At 46.2% G+C, this 19820-nt stretch overlaps 1 protein-coding gene across 1 annotated transcript in view; it reads left to right on the top strand.

Annotated features, from left to right (window-relative positions):
- Positions 1-19820, top strand: part of STK35 (serine/threonine kinase 35) — a 47854-nt gene that overhangs the window by 9951 nt on the left and 18083 nt on the right. The window contains exon 4 of the mRNA XM_011943427.1: positions 5757-6506. Within this exon, the coding sequence (XP_011798817.1) occupies positions 5757-6469 (713 nt within the window). The 3' untranslated portion in view covers positions 6470-6506. The remainder of the gene's footprint in view (positions 1-5756; positions 6507-19820) is intronic.

Raw genomic sequence — 19820 nt, 5'->3', positions numbered from 1 at the left:
AGCCCTCACTTTACCGGGTTTCAGAGCCTCTTGATAAGTCAGCCGGCCGCTAGTCTGTCTCCTGTCGCCAACCCCTCATGCCTCCGTAAGAAACTTGTTTCATTGTCGAATATATGCTTTTTCACAATTTAACGTCTCTGAAATCAGAGGTTGACTTAGTCAATGGTGTGTCCGTAGTATTGTCAGCAGCCTATATGGCTTACTTAAATGGTATGTCTTGAAATTGGTGATTTGTAGATTCTATAAGCAACATATCTCTAAAATACGTCAGTGGCCAGGCGTGGTGGCTCATGCCTATAATCCCAGTACTTAAGGAGGCTGAGGTGGAAGGATTGCCTGAGCCCAGGAGTTGAAGACCAGCCTGGGCAACATAAGGAGAACCTTATGAAAATAGAAAAAAATAGCCAGGCATGGTGGCGCATGCCTCTAGTCCCCGCTACTCGAGAGGCTGAGGCGGGAGGCCCCCTTGAGCCCAGAATATAGAGGCAGCAGTGAGCTGTGATTGGCTGCACTCCGGCCTGGGCAACAGAGCTAGACCGTTTCAAAATAAGTAAATAAATAAAATATATTAAGAACTTTCCGTCACTTCCCATTTCTTGGAGTCTAAATCCGCCTTAGAAGACCTCCAGCCTCGTTCCGGGACATTCACTGGAAATCTTCTGTGATTACCCAGACTGCTTGTGTCCCTGGAGCACACCCCCGTGCTCCTGTGCCCACTCCCCTCATCCTGGGAGACGCAGCTGCAAGGCCTCTCGCAGTTATTCTCAGCTTGCCTTCCTCTCATCCCAGCTTCTCTCCCGACTCCTGGCAGATCTGGGCCCGCTTCCTAGTTCTTACAGCTGTAGTCATTCTGCTTCTAATGACCAGAAGTCTATGTAAGGGCAGGGGTGCCCCTCATCTCACCGCACCTCTGTGTCTCAAGAGCAGTGTGTGCTCAGAAATTGTTTAACTGGCGTTGACTAAAACCTGGAAATCTAACTTCTGGAGGAGCCTTAAGGATAGGCTTGTAAAATCCAGAGCATTTTGTGTTTCTTTCCAGGAAGTGCCTGTCTTTCCAAAAAGCTCCTACTGGCTTGTCCTTATGCTGAGCCTGCTGGCCTCACGTTTTTCAGTGAAGCAAGCCATGTTTTATTGGGAGCTTCAGCACTACTGATCAATTTCCGTGACTAATGCGATGCGAGACACCTGCTTGGTTTTGTTCTTGAGTTTAAGCATCTTCTCTCCCCATGAACTGGCATAGGATATGTTTTGAAATACCTAATTTATATTATGGTCACCTGACTGTCAGACGTGAAGGAAAGGTAGTAAAACTGTCCCCAAAGGCAGGCCTGGCTCTCTTGGAAGTATACTTTTTAGCCCTCTGTGAGCTGGGGGACAGCATGGTCTGGGGGGAGAACTTGCTGTGGGGGCTGTCTCCTGTCCTCCCCAGTTACTCATGGCAGGGCCCTTGGGCAGACTCTGAAGCCTTTCTCAGCCTTAGTTGCCCCACCTGTAAAACGGTGCCTGGTAAGATGAGACAGCTGGCATAATAAACTTTCAAAATAGTACCTGGAACCCAGTAGGCTTTCACAGGTTAATTTACCTCAAATCCTTACTATAGCCAAATAACCTGCCTGTTTTCTCCCTCTCTGGGAAGTAAGCTAAATTTGTAACTCTTACACACAACTGTCAGATTATACCAGACAAGGGAATTATAAAACTTAAGTAAATTTTATTTGTTCCTCTGAGCTCAAAAAACTGAATTTCATGTGGGGATTTTAGTGGTTGCTGCATATGTCTATTCCAATTGTATATCCTGAAACTGGGGGAATACTCACAGTTGTGGGTGGGGTCGGGGGCCCACTGTGAGATGGGCCTGAGCTAAAACTATGGATCACCTGCCCTCCATCAGTCCTGTTCTGACTGGTGGACCGCAGTGATACTTTGGTTCTTTGGGAATTAGTGTCTTTTTGGAACTAGTGTTCAGTAATCCCCTAAAGTTTTGTTACTTTCCCTTCCTCGATGCACAGACACCTTGGAAATGACTGCAGGTCTCCCTGGTGAGGCCGGAAGACTGAGTAAGAAATCTAGTCCCCCGACCTCAAAACATCTGCAGAATGCGCCAGTATTTCTCAGGGTTAAGTAGAAGAGTTAAGCCATAGATTGCTAACCAGGATATCTGGTATAATTTAACAAAAACTAAAATAAAAATATGATACTAGGGCCTTGGCTCGTCAGAAGAGGGAAGTTACTGGGAAATCAGGTAAGTGTAAGATAGATTGGCATTGCAGCTAGCCTTAAGGTGCACATTTCAATTGTACCTGCAGAGATTGTGGGGGCAGCAGGCCTAGGGAGAGGGATCAAATAGGAGTAGCCTGGTCTTCCTAGAACATGGGTTTCAGCTGTTACAGCCTAAGAAGTATGATGTCTTAGATGGAATAATCCACTTTTATTCGATGATCTAAATTTCATCTTTTGCCTAATATGTAAAAACTTACTTGTATGGCCTACAGCACTGCGATTATTGAAATCGGTGACTTCCAAGGATTTGGTTGGGGTTGGGTGGGAATGATGATGTTGGTGATGGTCAGTGGTTCATTTCCCCAAAAAGATCTTACATTTTGCCAAATGTAGTTCATATCTGACTTAATTCACAGTACTCATGTGGTATAATTTCATTATCTCATTTGATGGATGTGAAGACTGAGGTACCAAAAAGACTGAGGCTTAGAGAGGTTCAGGGACTTGCCCAGGGTTCTAGCCATCTTTTCATCACACCTCAGTCTCCCTGTATTTTCCTTGGAACAAAGAATCCACCCAGTGAAGCAGTGGTCAGAGTTGGGGGTCTAAACCCAAACTCCTTGTTTCCTGGTCTGTGTTTTTCCTGTTACTTCACCAAGTGCCTCCGAGTGCCTGGCATCATCCACATCCCCTCCTTCCATCTGGCCATGAGGTAGCTGAGACCCCATTAGACAATCTGCTTGGAGTAAAGGACGAGAATTATGATGTGTCTGTTTTCTCCCGGGCAGCTAGGAGTGCGTGAGTGAAAGCACACGCTACAGCTTCTCATGAAGTAAGTCCATGGGCCCTTCCTACGCAAAGAAGTACTTTTGAGGCTGGGTGCTGTTGAGAAGCTGGGACTATTGAGGCTGCTGCACCCAGCCTGAAAAGTACTTCTTATGGAAGTATGTTGGGAAGCCAAGGTGGGAGGACCACTTGAGCACAGGAGTTGAAGGCTACTGTGAGCTATGGTTGCACCTCTGCTCTCCAGCCTGGGCGACAGAGTGAGACCTTGACTCGTAAAAATAATAACACTTTTGTATCTGGGACAAATAGCTGCGCTCCCAGTTTTCCATTCTGTCATATCCACTGTTGCTGAGTGTGATTCTGAGAATACTTCTTCCTGTCCAGAATTTTCCTCTCAACAAACAGCCCCTCCTGTAGCATCTCCTGAGTCTAGCTCCTTCCTCAGAACAGCTCCTCAGTCTGAGGGTCCAGTCTCCCTCAACCACTCACAAACTTTGGGGTCTTTTTTTTTTAACCGTTTTTTCTTTCCCTGAATTCTCATAACCTGGACTTAGATTATAGTCTGTTTTGCAGACTTGTTTTCTTTTTCCTTAGGTTACCATAGTTACTAACTTTGTATATGAAATAATCATGATTCCTCTTTATTCTCCCACCAGAAGTTTCAGTGTTTTCTGATGTGACCTTTGCAAAGGGAATTGGATGGCTTTTTAATCCTTTCCTTTCTGGTTCTACCTCTAGTACACATTTCTTGCTCTCCTTTTTGTGGGTCTTTAGCATCTGGATTGACTTGCGCTTCAGATTAATGCTTCATTGTGCAGTATTTTTACATAGAGTCCTCTGCCCATGACCTAGATAGAAGATTATGAGAGGGGAAACAACTGATTTGAAAAGAACAAAAAACATCTGCCCTAAACTGGTTCTACCTGTGTTACTTTGATTGTGAGTAATATAAGCAAATAAATTATATAATTACAAGGGAAGTGAGGTCTATCCGATTGTGATAAAAAACCTAAAGCTTTTTTTTTTTTTTTGTTGAGGCAGTCTCGCTCTGTCGCCCAGAATGGAGTGCAGTGGCCGGATCTCAGCTCACTGCAAGCTCCGCCTCCCGGGTTTATGCCACTCTTCTGCCTCAGTCTCCCGAGTAGCTGGGACTACAGGCGCCCGCCACCTCGCCCGGCTAGTGTTTTTTTTTGTATTTTTTAGTAGAGATGGGGTTTCACCGTGTTAGCCAGGATGGTCTCGATCTCCTAACCTCGTGATCCACCTGTCTCAGCCTCCCAAAGTGCTGGGATTACAGGCTTGAGCCACCACGCTGGGCCCAAGCTTTTGTTTTTTATGTCACATCGTCTTGGCTCAACCCAGAACTCAGACCACTGGCTTTAGTAGACTGCGTGCCTTGGTAATTTCAGGGCTGTTTGGGTTAGCAGAGTCTCACCCAGATCACTGCTTTTCATTATAATAGAGTAGATGACTAGTAAAAGGAGCCCTCTGCCAGAAGCTATCTGAGGAAGTGCAGTCATTTTTGGTAGGATGCATACTCCATTCTGGGGCCAGAGAGAGGATTTCTCTTCAGGTCCTGGCTCAGTTACAAACGACCTTGTGACCACCCAGAGCAAGGCAGCACATTTGCAGGCCCAGCCTCTCCTCATCAGTGAGATAAAACATCTGCCTTCTTAGACTTAGCTTTGGGAGCAGTTGTAGTCATCAAACAACATCCACATAAAGATTCACTGGACTGTGAATTGCTTTATAAAGAATATTGAGATTTGCTTGGAGAGGTTGGTCACCAGCTTACCTAGAGTTTCAAGCACGCACAATTTAAACCTTATCTTGTACATCGACTTTAGACTCTACTGTTCCCACCAGCCTTCCTATTTATACCTTTCTGGTCTTTTTGTCCCTGTGTTCCATCATCCATTCCATCTTTCAGCCTAGAATTACCTTCCTGCTCCCCCACTGATCTACTGCCTGCCTTTTTACAGGGTAAGTTCAGTCCTGTCCCCTCTGACACCTTTAGATCTGGCAGCTCCTGCCCTCACTTCACTGTTCGTAGGTGTTGACCCCGATGGAGATGTACGGCTTCTGATGGTTGCTGCTGTGGATACTTGTCATCTCCTTGAAACTAAGCCTCATAGAGACGGGGCATGTTATGTAGCTAACTCGTGCTAGACATATGGTGGGCTCGCAGAAAATATTGATGGATCGGAGTGTGCCTCTGAAGTAAACCAAGGAAATTGTAGGAGCGTGCCTCTGAAATAAAGGAAATGGTAGTGCCATTCTAGGTACGTTAACAAGAATCCTTTTGTAAGTCAGGAAAAAAAAGAGGGAAGGTCATTTGCTCAGCATGGAGTAACAATGATATTAGAAGCAACAGACCCATGACAGCCTTCTTGCATGCTTTTCCTTGTCCCATCTGCCCAGCAGCCTTGGGAGGTGTGAGTGGTATGGCACTGCCTGTTTGGAGACAGTATAATGAAACAAAAAGGCTTTGCAGTCCACCAGACAGCAGTAAAACCTGAGTTTCCACCTGGGCCTCGTTCCAAACCCAGGTGCCTGACACCAGTCCCTGGTGCCCATGTCATACCTTGACTTGTTCTGTGTGAGTATAAAGGGACTCAGTGCCAGTTTTGCGGGTCCCCTTGGAGCAGTTGTTTGTCACCAGTGTCACTCTTGAATACACTGCGTCCTTTAGTTCAAAAGTGTGACTATGTCCATCTCACTCAAGCTCCTTCCTGTCTTCTTTGATTTAGGAGAAAGGATCCTGGGTTATGCTGAGGAGCCCTGCTATCTCTGGTTTGTCATGGAGTTCTGTGAAGGTGGAGACCTGAATCAGTATGTCCTGTCCCGGAGGCCGGACCCAGCCACCAACAAAAGTTTCATGCTACAGCTCACGAGCGCCATTGCCTTCCTGCACAAAAACCATATTGTGCACAGGGACCTGAAGCCAGACAACATCCTCATCACAGAGCGGTCTGGCACCCCCATCCTCAAAGTGGCCGACTTTGGACTAAGCAAGGTCTGTGCTGGGCTGGCACCCCGAGGCAAAGAGGGCAATCAAGACAACAAAAATGTGAATGTGAATAAGTACTGGCTGTCCTCAGCCTGCGGCTCGGACTTCTACATGGCTCCTGAAGTCTGGGAGGGACACTACACAGCCAAGGCGGACATCTTTGCCCTGGGCATTATCATCTGGGCAATGATAGAAAGAATCACTTTTATTGACTCTGAGACCAAGAAGGAGCTCCTGGGGACCTACATTAAACAGGGGACTGAGATCGTCCCCGTTGGTGAGGCGCTGCTAGAAAACCCAAAGATGGAGTTGCACATCCCCCAAAAACGCAGGACTTCCATGTCTGAGGGGATCAAGCAGCTCTTGAAAGATATGTTAGCTGCTAACCCACAGGACCGGCCTGATGCCTTTGAACTTGAAACCAGAATGGACCAGGTCACATGTGCTGCTTAAAATTCAGGGCTAAGCATTTTGGGTGATTTTAAACTAGGTGAGTGCTTTCTGTTGTTGTTTTTTTGTTTTTTGTTTTGAGACAGGGTCTCACTCTGTCGATCAGACCGGAGCGCAGTGGGTGCAGTAGCAGGATCTCGGCTCACTGCAACCTCCACCTCCCGAGTTCAAGCGAATCTCGTGCCTCAGCCACCCAGGTAGCTAGGATTACAGGCACCTGCCATCATGCCCGGCTAATTTTTGTATTTTTAATAGAGAAGGAGTTTCACCATATTGACCAGGCTGGTCTTGAACTTCTGACCTCAGGCAATCTGCCAGTCTCAGCCTCCCAAAGTGCTGGGATTACAGGCGTGAGCCACCATGCCCAGCCTCCCTTTTTTTTTCCTGTGTGCCCGCTTCTTGTACTGGGTTCTTCATTCTGGACCCTGGGATGGGCCCTGTGAAGTTAGGGGGGACTACAAAGTTGAAGAAAACTAAGTGCTTCTTATCAAAGGTCCCCCCCATGTCTTGATGGGAGAAATGTGCAATTACCTCAGTACAAGTTGGAAAGTCTAGAGAAGTCTTCTGAGAGGAGGTTGCGTTTAAGCTGAATCTCCCTTTTTTAAGAAACGCTCTTATCATTATAAATGCTCACTGTAGAAAATGTGCATAAGAGGTAAACAGGTTTTCAGAGAATAAACGCTACCTCTAATTGTATCCCACCTACTCACACATCCAGTTCTACATAGTTTAGATCTTGCCTTAGTTGGTTGAGGTCTTTCTCTTTTTACTCATTACTAATCTGAGCATTCCTCCATGTCGTACTTTAAAAGTATGGCTTTTCAGGGACTGTGTGACATTCCCGTTATATGTACCATAATTTAACCATTCTCCTACTTTAGAAAACAGATGTTTTCCATTTTAGATACTATAAAGAATGTATTAGTGAATATTTATGTAGGAGTCTTTGCTTATTTAAAAAATTTTTTCTGAGGTGGCCGGATCATGAGGTCAGGAGATCGAGACCACCCTGGCTAACACAGTGAAACCCCATCTCTACTGAAAATACAAAAAGTTAGCCAGGCGTGGCGGCAGGCACCTGTAGTCAAAGAAAGCTACTCGGGAGGCTGAGGCAGGAGAATGGCGTGAACCCAGGAGGCAGAGCTTGCCGTGAGCCAAGATTGCACCACTGCACTCCAGCCTGGGCGACAGAGCGAGACTCCGTCTCAAAAAAAAACAAACAAAAAAATTATTGTGAACTTTCCTTTGTCAAGTACAGTCATGCTCCGCGTGAACAACGTTTTGGTCAACAAGGAATGGCATATATGATGGTGGTCCCATGAGATTATAATGGAACTGAAAAATTCCTGTTACCTAGTGACGCAGCTGTTGTAATGTTACAGTGCATATTATGGTGCAGTGTGTTACCTTTTCTGTGTTTAGATACATGAAAACTTACCATTGTGTTGCAACTGCCTATAGTATTCAGTACAGTAACGTGCTGTACAGAATTGTAGCCCAGGAACGATAGGCCATACATGTCATCTAGGTGTATAGTAGGCTACACCATCTAGGTTTGTGTAAGTACATTCTTGACATTATACAACAGTCGCCTAGTGACTCATTTCTCAGAGATCGTTAAGCAGCCCATCGTTCAGCGACCCATGACTGTGCTGTGCTAGGCTCTGGGGTGACATGATAAGCCAAATCAGAGACTTTCCCTGTCTTCATGAATTCTGCATCTTAATTAGGGAGAGAAACTCCAAGTTGAACTTGGTTTCATGTGTGGTATTCTCAATGAAAGTATTTTTGTAGTGAGTCACTAGTTCTGATTCTTCCAATCATAATTGTTCTATAGCTATTTAAGGAGAAGAGGTATTCAGGGAAATTGATCTTTCGGGTGTTGATGCACAGAGTCAAGAGGAGGGAATTGGGGGTGAGGGAGCATCCCAGACAGACAGACCAACCTCTGCAAAGGACCTGAAACCAGAGGGAGCCTGCCACATTTGAGAGACTAGACCAATTTGGGTTAATGAGGAATGTAGACGTGGAAATTAGAGAGGACAGGGAACAGTGTAGACAGAAATCGAGCTGGAAAACCCAAAGGTATGTTTATAGGAACAGCAGAATAGTTCAGTTGGACTGAAGTTTAATGTGTGTGTAAGAGAAAATTGACCAGCATATATGCTAGGTAGTTTCACATGTACCATTTTGTTTCACCTTTACAACACTGCAAGGGATTAAGTAATTTACCCCAGATCCTACTAAATTAAGGATGGGTGTATCTTATTCAAGCATCCCCCACCCCCTTTTCCCTTAATATGGTAAGCTAGAAGTAACCTGCTCTTAACACTGTGCTGGTCTTGATGAGGTGATGGAGCTAGTGCTGATCTCCTAGTGGTCACAGGAAGCCTCAGGAGCCATAAAGCACGGAGCTTTCCATCACTTGGGTGGGTTCCCTCCATTTCCCTTAATTATCCTCTGGTTTCTAGGTGGGGCTGGCTCATACCAAGTTGAGCTTGGTTTCGTGTGCAGTGTTCTCAGTGAGTGTATTTCTGGAGTGAGTCACTTAGGTTTAATTCTTTCATTCCACAAACATGTATTCCAGGTGCTGGGCCAATTGGTCCTACCACCCGTGGGTAGAACAGCACTCCCCAAAGCTAGGTTTGGGGTAGTGCTATATTAGAAACCGAAAGGGTTGGCTAGACAGTGTTTTAAGTGTATTTTGTGCTGTCACTTCCCATTTCCATCACATCCTTTCTGCTTTTGAAAGACCTCTTAAAATTCAGATTTGCTGTGGCATAAGAAGGTTGTCCTTGGAAGAGGGACCTGAATTTAGGTTACGATTGTGGGGTTGTCATAACTAATTGAGATCAGGGCTTCCATTTGGATATCCACACTTGAGATTTGTGCTGTTTTGCAGGGCAGAGTTTTGGCTAAATTGGAGTGATTGCTTCATCTAGGAGAAATAGGTGACCTTGAGAAGAGGGGGAATGATTAGGAATATGGTTACTGGTGAGTGTCCCAGGCTGTTTTGTTAATTCATTTTGTGGCTTTTATAGCTAATCCTTACAGTACTAGTGGTGCCAATTTGACCGTAGCCTATCCTCCCCTGTCTTAGGTGGGCACTTAGAATTGTGGGCCTGGGCCCAGGTCTGTGACCAGAGCCAAACCCTGTGTTGCCAGAAGCTTCAAATCAGTTGTGTAGATGAGCTATATCTGACTGGTCAGAGAATCTGAGGCTTGATTCGGGAAGAACATTGAGTCTGACCTCCCTTTCTCCTGCCAAGTTTTGTAGATAGACAAGCTAATTTCATTTATTCGTTCAACATGTTCTTTGGAAACTATTTCCAAGTACCATTTTAGACACGGTGAACAAAACAAATTTTTGCAGTGTGGAGCTTAACATTCCTTCTATTGGGAAGACAGACAGTACCCATAGGTAATGTACAAGAAAGTGCTCCGTGCTGGGTGCGGTGAGAGGGTAGGGTGAGAAGAGTAGAGCAGGGTAGAGGACATATGAAGCTTGGGCGGCAGGGAAGGGTGGGGTTGTACTTTTAAATGGATGATATCAGAGTGGGTCTCCCAGAGACAGTGACCTTTGAGCGAATGTTGGAAGGAGTTGAGGGAGTGAGTCCCAAGGATTTCTGGGGAAAGAGCATCTCAGACCAAGGTAATGGCCACTATGAAGGTCCTGAAAGTTGGCTACAGTGAGCAAGGAGTGTATAGGAAGAGACAAATAACAGGAGCCAAGCAGTAGGCCTTGTAAGCCTCTGTAGAGATTTTGGCTTGTGTTTTTGGATAAGAGGGAAAGCCATGGGGATGTTTTCAGCTGTGTGATATCTGCTCTTTTGAAAGGATCACTTTGCATCTTGAAATAACAGGATAAGGTGGGAGGCTATTGCACTAATCCAGGTGAGAGATGACAATGGCTTGAAACAGTGGAACAGAGAAGTGATTATTGGATTTTGGGTTTGTTTTTTTTTTTTTGAAGTCAGAGCCAGCAGGATTTCTGTCTGGATCATATGTGAGGTGTGAGAGAAAGGAATTAATCATCTCTTCAAGGTGTCAGCCTAAGTGATTGGAAGAATATTGAGCTGCCATTAAATAGGGTGGGGAAGGCATTGGGAGGAATAGGTTTGGCAGGAGAAAGTTAGGTTTTAGTTATCTGAAAGTTTGGCATGCCTATTTAGAATCTAACTACAGGTGTAGAGTAGACAGTTGGATGAGTCTGGAGTTCAAGGGAGGGGTCCAGCCTAGAGATACAAATTTAGAGATTTGCCACAGTACTGGAGTGGGTAATAGACAAGAGGAGGTCAGCGGAGTGAGCTCCAGGTGGTGCAACATTGAGGGTGGGAAGAAAGGAAGAAGCCAGAGAGAGGGGAAAAGACATCAAGAGGAGGAGGGAGCCAGCTGTGGCATCATCTGCTAGTTGATTGAGTGAGAGGAAGTGGCCGTTGGATTTAGTAATTGGGAAAGCATCAGTACTTACGAACAATTTTGGTGGAGTAATGGGGAAACCTGTAACTAGGGTGGATTTGAGAGGGGAAGAGGAGAGGAATTGGAGACAGTGAAGGAATAGACCAGTAGTTCTCAAAGTTTTTGGTCTGAAAGCCTCTTTACATTTTTGAATTTACAGACTCCAAAGAGCTTTTGTTTTGGGTTATATCTGTGGATGTTTGTACTATTAAAAATTAAAATAGGCTGGGTGTGGTAGCTCATGCCTTGTAATCCCAGCACTTTGGGAAGCTGAGTAGGGGCAGATCGTTTGAGCTCAGGAGTTTGAGACCAGCCTGGGAAACATGGTGAAACCTGGTCTCTGCTAAAAATACAAAACTTAGCCAGGTGTGGTGGCACATGCCATAGGCCCAGTACTTGGGAGACTGAGGCATGAGAATCTCTTGAACCAGGGAGACAGAGGTTGCAGTGAGCCAAGATCGTACCACTGTACTCCAACCTGGGCGACAGAGAGGGACCCTGTCTCAAAACAAAAATAAAACAAAACAAAAAAAACACGAAAAACTCTAGTTGCATAAGTAAATACACTTGACCCGTATACCACCATGATGAAAAAACACCTCAGTGTTTTAGGATTATAGATTTCAGAGTCTCATTTAAGTCAGGGCTAACTAGTTTTAGTTTTTTGCAAAAATAAAAGGAAATGCATTTTGGGTTGGAAACCTGGGATTCCCCTGAAGTGATGTCTAGTAACAATGCAGGGATGGAGTCTCATTTCCGCTTTTTCCTGACTGTGTGGCCTTAGGCAAATTATTCCACTTCTGAGGGCCTCAGTTTTATTATCTATAAAATGGAGTTGATCCTATATATCTTATTGAGGTTGTTGGGGGGATCACAATAGGTTGTGAAAGTGCCCTGTGTAAACAGTCTGAATTAATTGTAATACAGTAGCATTGTTTAGGTCCACACTTTGGCCTAGGTAGAAGTGTTGGCTTCCGTTTCCCTCTGAAGACAGTGGACTTTGGTAGCCTCACTTTTGTGGATTGCGAAATAGCTTTTCTTTTGAAACAAAGATGTAGTCAAGGCCCACCCTGTCCAATCACTTGTTCTAGAAAAGTATATCTATTTTTAAAGATCACTCAATGATGGGTCTGATCTCTTTCTTATTTGTCACTTTTGAAAGATATTTAATAATTCCTAATGGTTCCTACCAGCTAGCCACAGTCTTTCACCCGAAGCAGGAAGCCAGCCAAACTGATGTTCCAGGTGACTCCGCCCACGTGTTACCAGGGAGAGTGTTGTGGGATGAGGGAATCTGCATTCATGGCCAAGTCTGCTGTCTGATATACAAACCTCCGTTACTAGGGCCTTTTGAAGCCAAAGCCCTCGAATGATGTCTTTTTGGAGTGGGCAACTAAGGCCTACTGAAGGAAATCAGATGTTGGTATGACCTGAGGGGTCACAGAAAGTATTTCTAGTTCCATATGAGATCTTGGTAGCTGCCTAGCATCAGAGAAGGAAATCAGGCCTAATTTCTTGTTGAAGTAATAGATGACACATTTATCCCTTGCCTGGGGTCCAAAGATGTGGCTCTCGGCTAACGTACTGGGTTACCTGGGTTGGCCCCTTCACCTACGCTTCAGATTTTACTTCTATTTTGCAAGATCTCAGGTTGTGCCCCAGGTGTCCCCAGACCTCTGGTACAACCCTAATCTAAGACAGGAATTCACAAGCCCTTTCAGCTTAGCTGACAGGCGGGAGCATGTTTACCTGTTGAAGCCATACAAGCCCAATTCAATGACCAATTTGTTTGCTTTGTGCTAGAATTACACCCAAACTGTGTTGTTACACTATAGCTATCAAGTTAATCAGCAGTGATACTAAAAAATGGAAAACAAATGCTTAATTAACATGGTTTGTTTTAAACAGCAAAGTATTCAAAACAGTCTCTCGAGGATAAATTTTAAAATGGTTTGAGGTGAGAAGTTGGGACCCCCAGTACTAGATAGGTCCACTCTATGACTTCCTGGCCCAGCTCTCAGGATGGCCAGGAACTAGCTCCTGCCTTACAGGATTGCCCTCCCTTGCCTGTACCTGGTGCCTGGCTGAGGAGTGTGGCAGCCTGAGGGGTAAGGCTGTGAAGAAGGGCGGCAGTGCCAAAGATGACCAAAACAGCAATGATTCATGGTCGTCCCTGGGCTGAGTGCTTTATGACCAATAATTCCTTTACTTATTTTCAAGTAAATTCCTGAAAGTCACAGAGCTAAGAAGGGGCAAAGCCTAGCCTTGAACCCAGGACTCAGTCCATGGCTTTAACCAGTTTGGTATATTGCCTCATTGAATCATCTTTAAATTTAAAATGTTTTCCTGATTGAATTCAACAAATAACTGAGCATCAAAGTAGATGGAATTTCCTGCCCACCAAGCCCAGAGCATCATGAGATGCGTGGTGTGGAAAACTTAGTAGGCTTCAAGAGGAGATAGTTCCTCTCCTACTCTGAAAAGGTCAAGAGTATGATGATGAGCAGCCAGGGAGCCCAAAGGAAAGTAGAAGCAAGGAAGGTTCTTCCTTCATGGGAAGGTGTAACTGCCAAGGGGTCGAAGGCAGTGGTTTGGTTTTGCACCCCAGAAGCTGATCCCTGCTTAGTCTTTGGAGCCTTGAATTTCCCAAAGGGAGGATGGGAGACGGGAAATGCTAAGCTGTACCCTAAAGTGGGTAAGAATGGAGGTTTTATTAAGAGCAAAGAGATCATGGGGTCGAGGTGGTGTCTCTTGATGATCGATTCTTTGATCCAGGCAGATCCAGAACCCCTGAACCCCTGAGACCCCATACAGTAGGGGTCACAGCTTTGCCACACCCCATCTCACTAGTGCTGAACAGCTTCACAAGAGGTGGGGGTTGTGAGTGAAGAGTCGGAGTGTTTGGTTCTCTTTTCTTTCAGGAAATTGAAGCCCAGTCTTCAACTGTGAAGACCCTGGTGGCTCTAGGTACCTGTATACAAAGAGACATGTCCCTTGGGGCCTCATCTCTCTGCTGGTGTTTTCTGAGGCGTTTTCCTCCCCAGGTGGGGAAGGCTGGTATTTTATTTTTTTTTGTTAAGTCCCACAAGCTCCCCAGTGACCTGCTGTTGCCATCTCTTGATTGTTTCTGCCGCATCAACAGCAGGAAGCTGAGCTGTCAGTTATGTAATGGGGCCAATGGCCCCCCAGGGATAATCTGTCCCTTGCAGCTCTGCAGGACATGAAAGCATCCATGAGGGGACAGGCCTGGCCCGGGGCTGTTGACGTCAAGGCCCAGTTGCTGCTCACATGTTCTTCCTCCGTGGCATCCTTGGCTCCACCTAACCTAGATAGCATCCCTTTGGGCAAATCAAAGTGGCTCTTGTAATCGTCCAGCTGTGAGCAAAGCTGCCTGATGTTCAGGGGTGCTTCCACCTCCCATTTCCTCTTATCCCAGGGACACAAAGACACTCCCACCAACAGTAATAGCTACTGGTTATCAAAACCTGCTTTGAGGGACCCCTTGACTTGTGCGGGGCAGAGACCCTGCCTTTTTATTCCGAGCCCTGAATTAAGCACTTTACATGTATCATTATCATATATCATCTGCTTAGCTATTCTGTTATGTGCCCTCTTTTCTGCAGATAAGGAAGCGGAAAATCACTTTCCTAAGGTTTTGAGAGCCAAGATTTGAGACAAGGTGTATCTGTCTGGAAATTCTGCTACTCCATTCTGCGTTCTACAGCCTCTTAAAGCCACTTTTAATGGGTTTCTATTCTGAGGCAGACAGTGGCTTCCCCTCCAATAGCACCACACAGTAAAGCACCCAGGGCTGCCATGGGTGTCCTTCACAATCTGATACTGGTTTCAGCGCAGGCACACTGATTCAGGGCCACCAGCCGTCCCTTCAGGTGAGGTCAGCCTGCACGTGGATTCCTCCTGTGTTACAATGACTGCCCCAAACATTGGCAGAGGAGGCAAGGCTGGGATCGTGTGAGGTACCTGTATAACCAAGGTCTGGCAGCAGAGAAGGCAGGAGCCACGTATGCAGCCAGGTCAAAATTGCCAAAAGGTTGGAAAGTAGGAGATTCAAAGCATACCTCCACCCACCAGCCGCTGGGAAAGCACCCGGCACTGAGGGAATGCTGTTAGTAAACCAGTGTCTGGCAGCAGCTATGAGGAAATGGCTCCAATAAGAGCCAAAGGCATTGTACGTGTCTATGGTCCTGGTGCCCTGGCAGAAGCCCATTCTGAGTGAATCCAGGGATTCAAGGTTGATGAGGACCCAGCAGAATGGCAGCAGTGCTCTATTTCTTTCTGACAAATCTTCCAGCTCACTCATTGAATCCTGACTTAAGCAAGAAATTCCATCACTCGTGCTTACTCTGAATGATGTGGCTGCCCATAGCTCTGTGTCAAAGAGTCTAGAGCCAAGCCAGATTTAGTGGGCAAGAGCCCTTCTGGCATGTGATAGGCACTTGCCCAGTAGAGGCATTGATTGTTTGGACCCCAGTATAGTCTCCTAGGAACTTAGTTTAATAATGCAGATAAGATATGGACACTTGGTTGTAGTGGGTTATAGGTGGCTCAGTAGAGATACAGGAAGACAGGAAAGAGTGGAGGAGATGGTATTCCAGGCTGGTTCTTGAAAATAGGTTTAGGGGTACTTTATAAGCCAGGTGAGATGTGAAGGGGCCATATCTCAGGGTACATACTCAGGTTTGGTTTGATTATAGTATTCTCAGCTGCAGGAGGAAAGGGTACTGTTCAGGTAATGAAATTCCCAACTGGAGATACGTTGTGGACCCAGGAGCTGGGGAGAGTGCCCAAGGTTCTGTCTTGTTTAGGGTAGCCGCATTTGGGCTCCTAGCCCCTCTTTTCATTTCCACTAGTGAGTCTGCTGTGGTATTACAAAATCAGAGGAAATGGAGATCTCCTCCAGCGTTTCTAGGATTCAGAGGCATGGCAGGCCTTAAAACTGCCAAGCAAGTTTAAAATAAATCAATACCGTAAAACACTGCAATGAATTTCCCAACTTTAAAATTTCACTTTCAGTTAGAGGTGCCAGGGGAAAGCTATAACTCAGCCTGCATTGTACACAGGTCAGAACTCTGTATTTTGTTTCTTTATTAAAGAAAGTGATGTCTAGGGACATGGGAGGAATGGATTAGGGCCACCCAGGCACTCCACAGGCCATAGTGAGGAAGATGAAAATGCGTTTTCCCAGGCTGCGAAAAGCATCTTGATGTGGTGCTTGAGGAAGTCGCTTTATGAATGGGCACCTTTTTTTTTTCCCCTGAACTCAAAGGCATGGTAGTGTAGCTGTAATGGGAGGCAGGTTGGCCTTGTTATATCATGTTGGGTTTTAGTATTGATTGTCTGTTTTAATGGGAAAACCACAAAGATGATGTGAACCAGGTGACTCATTCTGCGTTTACTTCCATCTTTGTGGGGAAAGAACCCTTCACCATGTACAGCACCCCTTTGTTTTTTCTTTTCTACTTTTTTTGGATGTGTTTAAGACATGCCCTCTCAGAAAGCCATGCACGCCCAGGGCAAATCTAACGCATGGAGCTGGGAGTATAGTGTTGTCAGATCTTGGCAGGTTGTATGGGCATTACCAGCACAGCCCGGCCTTGTACCAGACATAGAACTGGAAGTCACAAGTAAAGACTCTGTTGTTAGTAACCAGATTGCATCTTGGATCTGATGACGTTTGGAAGGAACCCTTGGTTTGCATAGAACAGCAGAAATAAGTGATTGTACCACACCCCAGACAAACAGGCTAACTTTAACTTTTAAAAATATTTTGGAGTTTAGGCCAAGTGCCTAAACTGAAATCCAGATGTCACCACTGACATGGTCCAGAGGTCCTCCTCCCTCTTCTGACCTGAGCATCTTAGGGCCCAGATACCAACAGGTATAGCAGGAAAAGCCTTCAGAGAGCACGTAGCTCCTTCCTGCTGCTCGGGAGTCCTGTAAGCAGGACAACAGCTGTCGTGGTAATGTCAGACTCCCTCCTGCTCTTAGAACTGAGTTGGGATCGATGCCCTACGGAGACCCAAATGTGAGTCTTCAGCCTAATTATATAAACCTGGGTAAAGTTTAACCATGGTTAAAAAATTGCTTTCATTTTATCTGCAGCAGGAACAGAGGATGTCATGAGTAAGGAGTGTTGGTGAAGATGTCTTCAAGCCGTTGTCTCCTTTCTGCTCCTCCTCACTCGATCCCACCCCCCAACACATAGCGTCAGTGAGAAACCCTAGCACCAGTGGTTCTCAGGATGTGCTTCCCAGACCAGCAGCATCACCTGGGAACTTGTTAGAAATGCATATTTCTGGCTGCACCTCAAAGCTACTGAGTTGGAAACTGGGGTGGGGTATTGTGTCAGCTGTCCAGATGATGCTGATGAACACAAAAGCTTCAGAACTGCTCTGCAAAAGAGGGTAAAGGTGCAGTCATCCACCCTGCCATCTTTTAAACATGCAGACCATTGCCCTCACCTTTTACCCTTTTACCTTCAAAAAGCTTGGACCTAGGCCTGAGAATTGGAAGGGCCTGTAAGGTCCTGGCTTCTATAATTCCGTAGGTAATCGTATAATTACCTAGCACTGTGACTTGGGCAAGTCACTCCTCCAGAGAACCAAGGTACCTGAAGGACCACTCTTGTCCCTTTCACCCGTTCCTTCTGCCCTGGCATGTTCTTAGTTCCATGGTGGATGTGGTTCTGGGACCCTGGGACAACTGACACCCACTCAGGCTCGCTCTCTTTTTTTTTTTTTTGAGGCGGAGTCTCGCTCTATTGCCAGGCCGGAGTGCAATGACACGATCTCGGCTCCCTGGCTTCATGCGATTCTCCTGCCTCAGCCTCCCGAGTAGCTGGGATTGTAGGCGCATGCCACCACCCCAGCTAATTTTCGTTTTTTATTAGAGATGGGGTTTCACCATGTTGGCCAGGATAGTCTCAATTTCCTGACCTGATGATCAGCCCACCTCGGCCTCCCAAAGTGCTGGGATTATAGTTTTGAGCTGCTGCGCCAGGCCTGTAAGTGGAATCTTAAACGTGACTTTGAGAGGAGAATTCTCAGCCTCAGTTCATGTAAGCCCTGGGCATCTCTCTGACCCTCTGAGTCCACCTCCGTAAAGGGGGGTTGCTAGCACCTGGAAGGTTTGCCATGGGGATTACACGGAACGTGAATGAAAAGCTGGCATAGGTCTGCCAGGTGTGCAGCAGGTACTACACAGGCGTTGGGTTCTGCTGCCCTTTCATGCCAGTTCTCAGGCACGCTGGTGGCAGAGCGAGAATTAGTATCTCGGAATGTGTGCAGGCTCATGTGCTTCCCCCTCCCCCACCAATAAAAAGGAAAACATGCGTGCCCGAGGGGGCCCGTTAATCTTTTGATCAACTGTGTGTCAGGCACTGTGGTGGGTGCCTCTATTAATATAACACATGGGTGAAAAAAGCAGACATGGTCCCCACCCTTGAGGTGCTGAGTTTGGAGACATGTCATATGGGTGTACCATAGGTACGGTTTCAGTTGTGTGTAAATGAAAATAGCAGAAAATGAGGACTTGCCCAAGGCGGTCAGAGAAAGGTTCTCTGAGGAGGTGGCATTGAAGCCGAGACCCGAAGGATGAGGCCTGTGCCAAGCAGAGGAGAAGGGAGCTGGCTGGAGTGTGGTGGTCAAGGCGTGGGAGTTCAGGAAGAAGTCACTGGCTGCGCCTGCAGGTGTGGAAGCAGGGAGCCCAAGTAGGAGGCTGTGGCTGTCCAGGTTAGGGGCAGTAGTGAAGTGGGAGCAAATTCAAGGTGCATTTTGGAGATTCAAAAGGGCTCTCGGATGGATTGAATTTGGAAGGTAGAAAGGAGTGGCTCAGAGCTGACTCCATCATCAGTGGCTTGAGTGACTGGGTGGTGGGGACAGAGCCATGTAAGAGTGAGTGTTGCAGCAGGAGAGGGTTTCGGAGAGTAGGGAGATACATAAATGTGTCTTGGTCATGCGGGTATAAGACTGTACTCTCTCCTGCGTGGGTGTTTGTGGTAAGTGGCCCCCGTTTATCTGGGTCTTCTCAGGACTGTTGGATCTCAGTTTTGCTGCTGAACAAAGAGCACCTTCACAGGCACAGAGTGGCCCCTTGGACTCAGGGCTGCATTCATGACTGAGGCTTGCTACGTTTTGTTCTTTTCTTGGTAATCAGCTTCTCATTAGGTGATGATGTGTTGCTTTTCTGTCCTTATTTGCATCTGCACTCTGCTATAATTGTGTCTCAAGAACATGGCGTTTTGTTGTTTTTGTACTGTTTTGCTTTTTAGATCTGAAAACCTATGCGGGGTCCTGTCACATGGACAGCCTGGTGATCCTGTCACAGGGCAGCTCTCCAGTGTGGGCATCTCACTCTCTCTTTATTTATTTATTTTTACTAGTTATATAACATCAGAGTCATGATTGCTGGCTGTAAATTGATTTTGAGAACCACTTTAATTTGTAAATTGGGAAATACTTTCTATTTTGGGTTAGGGAAAGGCATGCAGGGGAGGGAGGTAGAGGAAGAAGGTCTGTAGTCCCTGATTTCAGTAATCTTCAGGTTTCTAAGTGCAAGCATCAGGAGCTGAGGGGCGGCCCTCCAATCTTAATCTGGACGTTCAGCCAGTGGGGAACGGGCTTCGGAGTCACTCCTTTGGCCATCCTGTCACACCATGGTTTGAATGACAATACAGGCTGTGGGTAGAGGTTGCGTCATCTGCCTGCTCACCAGACCCCCTTCCCTGGAACGCTGGGGACCCTAGGTCTTTACACAAATTCAGCAAATGGTTACTGAGAATTAGGAACGTGCCGATCATCCTGCATTCACTATATACTCATGCATCACTTAATGATGGGGATATATTCTGAGAAATCCATTGTGAAGTAATTTTGTC

The sequence above is a fragment of the Colobus angolensis genome, unplaced genomic scaffold (genome assembly GCF_000951035.1).
Source record: "Colobus angolensis palliatus isolate OR3802 unplaced genomic scaffold, Cang.pa_1.0 Scaffold219, whole genome shotgun sequence".
In the NCBI taxonomy this organism is placed as follows: domain Eukaryota; kingdom Metazoa; phylum Chordata; class Mammalia; order Primates; family Cercopithecidae; genus Colobus; species Colobus angolensis.
The sequence above is the reverse complement of the archived record's forward strand: the minus strand, read 5'-3'. Positions and strand labels throughout refer to the sequence as shown.